A 12,326-nucleotide genomic window follows, 5' to 3' on the forward strand; every position below is an offset into this window, starting at 1 on the left:
AACGATTTCTATATTAAATATGTTCAGTTTAGAAGGAAAAAATCTTTTTCTAAGTGTCAGTTCCTGCAAATTCAACCTGGAATCTGAAAGTTAAGCTGGGTTCTTTCTCTCACACTGCCAGCAATAAAGATTTTGCCATGAAACCTTAATCAATAATTCTGTTGCCAATTCATAAGGCAAAACAGAATCCAGTTGTCTCTCCCTTTCTCTCTCCCCTTGAGCTGTATTGCTTTGCAATGCTACCAAGACAAAAAATTTTTTTTTAAATTAATCATTAAAGCAGATGTGATTCTGAATATCTCTGGGGAAATACTTCTGAGTAAGAAGGTGCCATTTTTACATACATATTTTACAGTATAGAACCATGCTCATAGATGTAACTCAAGATGTACCTCAGAAACAAACTATTCCCTCTAAAACCATATTAGAACGTTCTGCTTTATATGGGTTTTTCTTACCCCACTGCTGTAGCTAACCTCCATTGCATATCCCTGCATTCAAGAAAGCTAATATTGGTGGATATTGACAGCAAAGGCAAACACAGGAAATCTGCCCCTTTAAAGGGGTTCCATTAAAAAGTGATTTTTAGTAACCTGCACTTCTTACAGCTCTAAATACTGAGTTGCAAATAGACAAAGATGTGTTGGATTGTAAATGTACTCGTTTATTATGGCTGCAATTGAGGGTAAACAGTTGCCTGCATATGCCAGCTACTATGGAAATATGTTTAAGTTCTAATGTGGGCTGTAAACCAAAACTACTTCAGTTCAGAAAAAAATTCAATACTTAAACTGTGGAGAGGAGTACTGATGCCAGAGAAAACATATACTCCTTTAATAATGTTTGAACATAGAGCTGTGATGCAGTTTGCAGCAGGGCAGTGAGAAAAACCCACAACTAATCCTTCATTGCTGCTGTCTGAACTTTTGGTTGTCTGCCATCCTTTAAACAGCGACTTCTTTTTTCTGGTGACTCAATGCGTGAATGACTTAGTGTGGAGAGTTTAAGCTACATACAAAAAGCCATATTAGTAAGAAATAGCCTGATTTACAAAAGTTTTGGCTATACACACCAGCAGATCAGGTTTTTGTATCTTAACTCCTCTTCAGTGCCTAGAGAAAAATGTAATAAATGGAGACTTTTTTTTGTAAGGAAATATTCAGTTGCTTAGACTCTCCTCCCTCCCCCCCCCCCCCCCCCCAAAAAAAAAAAAAAGCATTTGGTGATGTATGGAAACAAAATTCTGTTGAGTTCTCGGTTTTTAAAGTTTATAAATGGTAACCTTTGGGTAGAAGTTTCTTTGATTATTTTTAACCTCTTTCCCCCCCCCGCCCGCCGCCTTTAATATCCTTTTTGGATAGGTGTGTTTAAATGGCATTAAGTAGTTAATATGATTCATTTTTACATTTGCAAAGCAATGGAATTTTTACCCATTTTAAAATAATGGGATTATGGGAGTCAGAGCTGTAACTGCATATAACTGTTTTAAAATTAGCTTTGTCCCTGTGTGTCCATCTCTCTCTGTCTCCCATTTATGTGCAAAAAGTGTTGGGACATTTATTTACTCTCTGGAGCATAATCCTGTAAAACAGAGGTGGGCAAACTACGGCCCGTGGGACCCTCCTGCCCGGCCCCTGAGCTCCTGGCCCCGGGAAGCAAGCCCCCAGCCCCTCCCCTAGTTTTCCCCTGCAGCCTCAGCTCACTGCGCCGCCAGCACAATGCTCTGGGCAGCAAGCTCCTGGGGCAGCGCAGTTGCAGAGCCGCAGCTTGACTCTGTGCTGTGCGGTGGCATGGCTGGCTCCAGCCGGGTGGCAAGGCTGCCTGTCCTGGTGCTCTGGGCGGCGTGGCTGTAGCACCGCCAGCCACCAGTGCTCCAGGCAGCGCGGTAAGGGATGTTGGATATAGGGCACGGGAGTTCAGGGTGGTGGTGTGGATAGGGGTTGAGGCAGTCGGAGCCAGAGAACATGGGGAGCAGGGGTCATGGAGGGGCAGTCAGGAATGAGAGGAGGAGTTGGATGGGGCAGGGGATCTGGGGGCGGTCAGGGAGAAGGGGTTTTCCCTGTCTTAATTTCAGCCCATTGCTGCTAGTTTATTTATTAACTAATGGAGATATCCTATCTCCTGGAGCTGGAAGGGACCTTGAAAGGTCATCGAGTCCAGCCCCCTGCCTTCACTAGCAGGACCAAGTACTGATTTTGCCCCAGATCCCTAAGTGGCCCCCTCAAGGATTGAACTCACAACCCTGGATTTAGCAGGCCAATGCTCAAATCACTGAGCTATCCCTAGTTATACCCTTTTACTATGTTAAGTAATTCCTCCCCTCACTTTTGCCTTTTCATCCTTCCAGTATTTGTATTTATCATGCTCTCCACACCCTGCCTTAGTTGATCAGCCAAGCTACACATGAAAGGAGAGTTTGATTTCCCCTTCTCTTCCCCTTCCCCTCAACTATTTTGGTCAGTGTCTCTGGTTATTAAGTGCCCACCAGTGCAAACAGCATTCTAGTTCGGGATGTAAATTTCAGGAGGAAAAAACATTCTGCTGAATAGAATCGGGCTGATGACCTGGATTTAACACTTTTTGACTAATTCTAATATCAAAAGCAACAAGGAGTCCGGTGGCACCTTATTTCTGTATCCACAAAAACAACAGGGAGTATATCTGCTCCAAGAAATCCCTGATGGAGAGACCAGTATTTCCTCTACAAACAAATTTGTTTAGTCAGTTATTTGAACAAGAACATCCCTCTCCTCCCTGCCTTTGTAGATACCTCAGAGTACTATGTTAATGTACATTTTGTTCCTTTTCATGAATAACAAGCATCTGTGAGTCTCACAAGAGCCCCATGCAGTTTGCATTTGTAACTTTATTTGTGTATGATTTTTTTCATCATGTACGTTTCCTGACACTAACAGTACTGACTTTGTTTACTTAGCTTGTTGAGCTGTACTTCATTCAAATAACACTATGCAGAACTGTAACACTGATTTGGTGCTTTAAGATTAAAAAAAAGTTTAAAAATTGATGGTTTTTGCATTTATTTTGCAGTATATTTCCACACAGATAAGTGTTTTAGTTGAGTTAACAGACTCCATAAAGTTACTTAGTGCTAAATCCATTGTTTAAAAAAAGTTACCTCATAAAAATATTTTACAACTGTAATCCTAGGTTATTTCATATTCTAGAACACATTAAAGTCATGCAGTATAACAGGAAACACACTATTTACAAATCTGCACTGTTTCTATTCTTGCTGTCTATATCCAGGCAACAATACTCAACTCCTCTTGCTCACTATAAAGTCATATTCTTTCACAAAATGTGTAGCTATATTTTTAAAATCCTGTTTTTAATTTTTGTAAACAGTATATGGGGATTGAGTTACACAAAATGGGGCCAAAGTTACTCAGAATATACACCACTGTAACTGAAGACAGAATTTGGTCCTATATGATCTCCACTGATTCCTCTTTCAATATTTCACCTTTTTCCCCCTTCATGCTTTGATCTACTGAATAATTTGAGTATTTTGGCTGAGACTGCACTGTAAGGAGTAGAAGACGAGCTCATTTCTGACCTGTAGATTATTCATAGTTATGAGTACTACTTTTGTCATTAGGACAGGTAAGAACAAATAGTAAGATTTTTCATTCCTAAATAAGCAAAATTATTCCAGTGATGACAGAAGACACCTTCTATATCTCTCTCCCATATTTATTCTTAACAATTCTAAATAGGATGTTATATTGGAAGAGCCTCCACGGTCTTCCTTGCCTAGGTTTGTTTTTATACTTCAAACCAAAATAAACAGTTTTTATGAACTTATGTATCTCCCACTGTTCCACATCATATCTTTGACCACTTTCTACTCCCCTTCAGTTCATCAGAGAATAAGAACATAAGAATGGCCATACTGGGTCAGACCAGTGGTCCATCTAGCCCAGCATCCTGTCTTCTGTCAGTGGCCAGTGCTGGATGTTTGAGAAGGAATGAACAGAACAGGGCAATTATTGAGTTGTCCAGTCCTAGCTATTGGCAGTCAGGGGTTTAGGGACACCTAAAGCACAGGGTTGCATCCCTGACCATCTTGGCTAATAGCCATTGATGGACCTATTCTCCATGAACTTCTCATTCTTTTTTGAACACAGTTATTCTTTTGGTCTCCACAATATCACCTGGCAATGAGTTCCATAGGTTGACTGTGCATTGTGCAAAGAAGTACTCTGCTATTAATTTAATTGGGGAGATCCCTGGTTTTCGTGTTATGTAAAGGGGTAAAAATCACTTACTTTGTTCACAACATTCATGATTTTATAGACCTCTAGCATCTCCCACCTTACTCCTCTCTTTTCTAAGCTGACCAGTCCTTGTCTTTTTAATCTCTCCTCATCTGGAAGCTGTTCCATAGTCCTAATTTTTGTTGCCCTTCTCCATGCTTTTTCCAATTTTAATATTTTTTTTTTGAGATGGGGTACCCAGAACTGCACGCAGTATTCTAGGTACTGGAGTACCTATATATCATGGAGTAGATTTATATCATGACATTATTTTTCTGTCTTATTATCTATCCCTTTCCTAATGGTTCCTAACATTGTTAGGTTTTTTGACTGCTGCTGCACGTTGAACAGAAGTTTTTCAGAGAACCATCTGACCCCAAGATCTATTTTTTTTTAAAATATATTTGAGTATACAAGTGTACTTCAGTCATCCCATAGAATAATGTGGCAAATATATTTTACATAACATTTTTAATTCATACATTATAGGCTGTGTATTTAAATTCAACATCTTCATCAGTTGGTCTTAAAGCACTATTACTCAGAAGAACAAATTACTTTAGATGTATTTTCCTGCCAAGGTCTTTATTCCTGTCTGGCTCCTTGATGAGTAAGGGACTACTCATAGCACCTGAAAGGAGGAATGCACTGACTACCACAGTGCTTGCTTACTTTTAAAGGAAGAATGGAGTTTTCTAGTATTTGTATTATCTCAATTCCAGTGAGAGAGCATTACTTCCACAAAAAATATTAATACCAAAAAAGGCATTTCTTTCCTAAGGTTAAAACAACACCCCCTAACCCCAAAATATCCTAATGTCCTACATGTTTGGTTAACGTGCTTCAAGAAAATTTCACAACATTGAAGAAAAGTACCTTAGTGATCATCTCTCCAAATGCAATATCACCCATTACATTAACATGCTGTACCAAATATTTTTCCTCACATGATATGCCATGTAATCATTGGTTTTGGTCTACCCTGACAAATTTGGTTAGTTCTAAAAGAAATAACAAACACCAACATATGTGGTAGCTCAAAGAGAGACTTTTGCCCTGCATCTCTTTGTCCGGCTCACTGAGAGTAAAGCAGAAAGGTCTGACCAGTCCTGCCATTGGCTTGTCGTAGACAAAGAATTTGCTTTTATTAATTAATATGAGCAAAATGTAAATGCTGGATGATCTCCAGTTGCGCTACCAAACACATTCTTTTTTGCTGAGATCTCCAAAAAGACCCATGTGGTAAAAATGTACAGATTCTTTAACACTGAAATGTCAAGATATATTAAGTTGTGATTTCAAACAGCTGAACTTCCTTCTTTCCCACACAGGTTTTTTGGTTTTTTGTTTGGTTTTTTGCCCCCTGCTTCCTGCACTGATGGGTTTCAGTGTCCACCATTCATGTGACTTTTTTTCTTGCTTTCCTAGTGTCTGCTAAAAAACAGGTAGCAGGTTAGACTTTCTGCATTTCAATCTGTTGGTGGTGATGGGGATGTCTAGCCTGACCTTTTCCGTTCAATTTATATACAGAACTCTTCTGTTGCCGTTTTTTGAAACACCACACCGCCAGTATCGATGCAAACAGTAACAAACATAGAACAATCACAATGATAGCTATCATGGGATCTTTACTTGGGCTAGGACAATCCTCTCCTACACAAGGTTCAGAAGTGGGGAGAAGTTTTTCTCCTGTGCCATAAGTGAGATTTTCTTGCTCAAGAAATTCATTAGACAATGAGTCAGTAAAGACCTCCCAAGTTGGTATAGTGGTTGCTGCTTGTGTTGAGTATGCTGTTGTTTCTTCTGTCTCTGGATATGGAATGTGGTCAATGGGACTGACTGTTGTAGAGGTTTTCAATGTAGCAGTTTTCAAGTTAGGGCGGTCATGCTGTGTAGTTGTTGTAGTAGACTCCTGAGTCACAAATCCCAAAGATGTAGTTGGGTGATACCTGATCACATCCTCAGAGCCCTTGCTAGCACTCACGTTCTCGGGAGCACTAGTTGGTGTTAGTACTAAGGGTATTTCTTTGATCCCATAATCACGCATTCTTGTTGGGGCTGCCACAATCTGTGTTAAATCCTTGTCTGGAGCTGGATTACTGTTGCCTGATTTCCTAACTTCAACATGATTTGGTTGATCAGTTGTAAGGATAATGTCATCTTCTGTTCCCATTGATCCATCAACCTTATCTTCCTCTTCGTCATCCTCCACTGCTTCCTGAGTTACAGGGTAACCATCTAACCAGGATTCATCAGTATTGGTGACTGTATCTTTCATTGCCTTTGTATCATTGTTCACAAGAGCAGGTCCAATGGGGAAATCTTTGCTGTCATAAATCATTTTGTTGCCAGGTTCATTATAGATGGTTTTCACTCCAATGTGGTTGTTGCCATCAGAAAATTGTGTTTTAGTGGCATCGTTTGTGTCTTTGTCAGATTCAGGCTCATTGAAAGACTCTGCAGGGAACCAAAACAAGTGTTTTTGGCTCAGCAGTGACACAGGTGATTCAGTTGGTGCCTTGCTTCCTTTCTCAGTAGAATCTATACCCTGAGTAACATCTTTGCTGCTTCCAACATTTTCTGCCTCTGTTTCTTTAGGGTGGGAAAACTCCTGCTCTTGTTCCTCCTCGCCTTCCTCTTTGCCATGCTCTTCCTCATGCTCAGCCACAGGCATAGACCTGTCATCGGGAAAATTATCTTCATAGTCAATGTGTGCCTCAGTCTCATCTGAAAAAGTTTTTTAATAAGTTTAATTTGGTAGAAAAAACACTGGGCTCCTGGAATGAAGATTTGTTGTTATGCTGTGAATTAAGTGTTGTGCAGTGGTGTCCCTTAAAACATGGCTTATACTTATATTTTATATGTTGTTCTGCCTTTCATTGAAATATAAGTGGTCACCAAAACTCTGATATATTATAGCAAGTTATATACAGTTTGGATAATGTTGCTACAATTTTAACTTTAAATTTATTGACTTTCCAACACTCTTTTAAAAAAACACAGAGAATTTATTATGCCCCCAGTTAAAGTTGTATACATGTTTCCACTCTAAAGAGCCTTTTCAGTTGCTTATAATTTTATCAAGTGTTCACCTTTTAGACTATTTTCCAACTCTGCTCCCTGAGGGCAACATTTTTAAAAATTTGAGCAAAACAGTTCAGCTATTTTCAAGCGGGAGAACGAATGGGAGGAAAAAAGACAGTTCTGCTTTTGTTTCAAAAGTTTCAAATTTTTAAAAATAGTCCTAAATATTTACAGGAAAATATTCCCTGGGACACATGCCTTCCAGTGGTCTGGTGAAAATTAATTTTTATTTGCCCAATTTATGGAGGTTTAAATATATATGTATGTGTGTATATAATATCATCTATTATGCACAATTTTTATCATATTTTTTTTAAATGCTGTCCCAGGGTTCCACTGACACTGTGCCTGTGCACATGTGAATTGATAGGAATTTCTCATCCATATGTGATCAGGTAATTGACTGATATATACATGCAAAGAGGTAAAGTTAAGGTTCACAGGCATTTCCTGATCCCTGAGTGTTTCACTTTGCAGCCTTACACTATCAACATTGATATTTCAATTAAATGTTCTCTTAGTGTTGGGGTTTAATATTACCAACCATAATACCTCTTTAAAGCTTTTTTCTGGGAACAATATTCCATTGTCAAAAACTGCTTCCCAATGATTAGTACTGCCAAATTTATAAAAGTCAAACCTGATGCTGTTTTTATACCAAATATCAACAAGACAAAGGGATGGTGTTGAAATCCTGGGCCTATTGAAGTCCATCGGAGTTTTGCCATTGATTTCTAAAGAGCCAGGATTTCACTTTGAATCTCTAATGCTAGACCACCATATGCAACAAAAAGTACATCGCTGCTGACTGTGTAAAAACAGCCTGCTCTTATCAAGGAATTCTTCAAGGAAAGACCAAAACAATTTCTAGAATACATTGCTAAAAATCTACTTTCGAAGAGGTATAGTATTTGATGTATTTGACGCTGAAGGGTCAAACTAAGTTTTGACTATTGAAGTCAATGGGAGTTTGCCTCAAAAAGGACTATCAGATTAGGCCCTATAAATGAGGAATGATATTGCCACTGAAATACAGTCAGCTCTTTAGTGGAAGGGTAGCAGCCCTGGGGCGCTTTGCATTCTGCACAATAACAGAGTAGGTGAAATTCTGGCTAGGGATACACAGGGAAACCCTTGATCTTCTGATATACGCCATGGGATTTTGTCTATGCAGAGCAGACAGGACCTCAGTTTTGAAAGGTCTCATCTGGAAAACACTCACTGTATGTGATATGGATCTGTATTTATGTACCTCAGAAGAATGAAAGGCTTGCCTGCTGGGATATAAATCTATAGTGCCAGGTATTTAAATACTGATGCCTAGACTTCAGAATAATGCCCTCAGCCATCACCATTTGGACTACACATTTATTTCAATAAATAGATTACCCAGGGCCGTAGCAACAAAGAACGTGGGCCCCTCCGAACGGTGGCCCCTTCCGAATATATGTCCGGGCGGGGCCCCTTACAATGCAGAAACTGGAATGCGGTATTTATTTTGCCACTTTTAGCGGCCCCCTTCCTTGCGGGGCCCCCTCCGGTCAGAGGGTACGGCGGGCGCTCGCTACGCCTCTGAGATTACCAACAGGGCTGCTGGAACAATTTATATTGAGAGCCATTGAATTGGATTGTAAAGCTTGTATATAATGGAAACCACTTCAATCCAGGAGGTGCTGCATCACCCCCAGCACCCCTAGTTCCAGCACCTACGGTTACTAAAGAACAATCAAGTGCAGTATGGGGGAAATAACATCATGTCTGAGTTTGATATAGAGACACTCCCCCAGCCCTTTCATCCCCACTACTCATTTCACAACAGCCTGAAATAATCAAGGCTTACAAAGCTAAACAAAAGTTTAAATTAAAGACAAAAAATAGAAGACTGCATTACTATTAATATTTCTGCTGTTATTTGAAAAATAATTACAGTCCAATGAAAATTTTCCTATCTGGGCAGGATGCCTGATTTTGAGCTCACACCAGTTTTACTCAATTGAAAGTTGATGCAATTGCTCCTGGTTCGTGCTGGCATACGAGCCTAGAGAACCATGCCTAGAATCTGGAAAATAAACTGAATCAGAAAAACCAAAGACTGTTTAACCTTCAGTGGAGATAGTAAAGCAATGACCCTGAGCCTAGCGAGAGGCAGGAAAGAAATCAATAACAGGAAACTATAAATGCATCAGTCTATAATGTACAAAGTCTTGTGTTTTTACTGTTTTGTTATAGGCTAACAATTTAGGGTGAGATTCTTGACTGAGGCCTGTCTCAGATTCTCCATCCCTGGTCCCAAAGCATGTAAGAGAGCTGTGCCCTTGTGCTGACTTACACTAGGAGGGATAATGTATAGCTTCGCTCTCCCCAACCCCTTCCCCCAACACACTCCCTGCTTCCCCTCATAACAAGGGGTTACGAGGTGTCTGGTGTAGGAAGCAGATACACCAGCAGAGAATTTTCCCCACACAGAGAAACTTCTCCACTGGCCCTCTCTGGTCAGTTAAAAACATGGGAAAACTTACATGCGATGCAGAGTGGATTTAGCAGACAGGAGAATTCAGCCCTTTAAAGCACAAACATTTCTGGTAGGACACAAATTCCTCTAACTGTTCATAAAATGTGCTCGTGCAGTCTTTCATATCCTAACTGGTATTTGGAAGATTACCAGAATATTAAATCAACAGGTTTGTAAAATAAAATGATATACAAATTGTCAACAAAACATAAAACAGTTGCAACATGCCAGCCTCGATACCATAATTCCCTTCTCCCACTCATGAATTTTTCCACGGTGCCCTCTGGAAAGAATGCCTCACGCCAGCTTGCAAGCCACCACCTCCTACTTATTCAAATCCCTCCTAAAAAATACCTGTGTGATGCCTGTTACAACCTGGTCCAGTCACCCTCTGTAAGTAGACCCAACATGCTTCTAAGTCACTGTGGACTCCACAGTGTGAGGATGCGCGTGAGGATGGGGGACAGCAAGCGACAGAGGGAGGCAGGAAGATGGAGTGAGTGGGCTGAGGCCTCGGAGAAGGGGCAGGGCAAGGGTGTTTGGTTTTGTTCAGTCAGAAAGTTGGCAACCCTACAACTGCCCTGGAACCAGGACCTCAGACCTTCTGAGCCACCTAGGCCTGTCTTCACAGCATTTTGGAGCATGTGGGAGAGAGCCTCCTAGCCCAGGTCAACAGACTCATGCTGGGTGCTCTAAAAATAGTTGCATAGACAGCGCTTTGAAGTTGCAGGTCGGGATGGAGTTCTGAAGCCTAGTAGGGTTATCAATTTTGGTTGGATGTATTCCAGGAGATTTCATCACGACATAATCTTTAATTCCTGGAGAGTCCAGGACAATCCTGGAGGGTTGGCAACCCTAAAGCATAGGGAAGGGTGTGGGCTTTAGAGCCCAAGCTCCACCCTAACACTAAACTTCAAAACTTTGTCTATGCAGCTGCTTTTAGAGGCCCACTCACCTGAGTCTGGCAATGCAGGCTCTCAGATTTGCTCCCAGGGGCTCCAAACTGTTGTATAGACATTCTCCTTTTTGCTTACACATGCTCCCGCCCCCCCCAGAGATCCACTCTGACTTCTAGTTTAATTATTTTGGGGAAAATGTGGTAGGAAGGCAAGGAACACAGGGTTTATAAGGGAATTTCTTAACCTGCTCATAAAAAGCACTAGAGATTAACAGATTTTTGCAAAATAAAAATCCTGAGATGCAGCTCCTGCTCCGCCCCTGTCTGCTCTCACCCATTCTGTGAGGTAGAGCTGGTCTTGTCAGTGTTTCAAGCTAGGCAGAGTCCTTCCTGCCTTCTCTCTCTCTTTCCAGCCCAATCTGCTTGCACATGGAGATGGATGGCTCTGATTCACAGAGAAGCACTTCAACACAATCTGTCTCTTTTTGCAATGTGCTCCTCTGGCATGCTTGATCATTTTATGTCCTCATGTTAGAATCATAGGGTTGGAAGGGACCTCAGGAGGTCATCTAGTCCAACCCCCTGCTCAAAGCAGGACCTAATCCCCAACTAAATCATCCCAGCCAGGGCTTTGTCAAGCCTGACCTTAAAAACCTCTAAGGAAGGAGATTCCACCACCTCCCTAGGTAAACCATTCCAGTGCTTCACCACCCTCCTAGTGAAAAAGTTTTTCCTAATATCCAACCTAAACCTCCCCTACTGCAACTTGAGAACATTACTCTTTGTTCTATCATCTGGTACCACTGAGAACAGTTTAGATCAGGGCTGCCCAGAGGATTCAGGGGGCCTGGGGTCTTCGGCGACGGGTCCCAGAGCGAGTGAAGGACCCGCCGCCGAATTGCTGCCGAAAACTCTCGTGGGGGGGCCCTGAAAACTCTCGTGGAGGCCCCTGCGGGGCCCGGGGCCTGGGGCAAATTGCCCCACTTGCCCCCCCCCCCGGGTGGCCCTAGTCTAGATCCATCTTCTTTGGAACCCCCTTTCAGGTAGTTGAAAGCAGCTATCAAATCCCGCCTCATTCTTCTCTTCTGCAGACTAAATAATCCCAGTTCCCTCAGCCTCTCCTCATAAATCATATGCTCCAGCCCCCCTAATCATTTTTGTTGCCCTCTGCTGGACTCTTCCCAATTTTTCCACATCCTTTTTGTAGTGTGGGGCCCAAAACTGGACACAGTACTCCAGATGAGGCCTCACCAATGCCAAATAGAGGGGAATGATCATGTCCCTCGATCTGCTGGCAATGCTCCTACTTATACAGCCCAAAATGCCGTTAGCCTTCTTGGCAACAAGGACACACTGTTGACTCATATCCAGCTTCTCATCCATGGTAACCCCTACGTCCTTTTCTGCAGAACTGCTGCCTAGCCACTCAGTCCCTAGTTTGTAGCAGTGCATGGGATTCTTCCTTCTTAAGTGCAGGACTCTGCACTTGTCCTTGTTGAACCTCATCAGATTTCTTTTGGCCCGATCCTCTAATTTGTCTAGGTCCCTCTGTATC

The 12,326-nt window shown here is 41.6% G+C and overlaps 1 protein-coding gene across 1 annotated transcript in view; it reads right to left on the reverse strand.

The window, feature by feature from the left end:
- Positions 1-4,994: 4,994 nt before the first annotated feature.
- LOC112118707 (sushi domain-containing protein 5) overlaps positions 4,995-12,326 on the reverse strand; it is a 65,862-nt gene continuing 58,530 nt past the window's right edge. The window contains exon 5 of the mRNA XM_024217121.2: positions 4,995-7,004. Coding sequence (XP_024072889.2) covers positions 5,731-7,004 — 1,274 coding nt within the window. The 3' untranslated portion in view covers positions 4,995-5,730. The remainder of the gene's footprint in view (positions 7,005-12,326) is intronic.

The sequence above is a fragment of the Terrapene carolina genome, unplaced genomic scaffold (genome assembly GCF_002925995.2).
Source record: "Terrapene carolina triunguis isolate 2854851 unplaced genomic scaffold, T_m_triunguis-2.0 Scaffold33715, whole genome shotgun sequence".
Taxonomy (NCBI): Eukaryota; Metazoa; Chordata; order Testudines; family Emydidae; genus Terrapene; species Terrapene triunguis.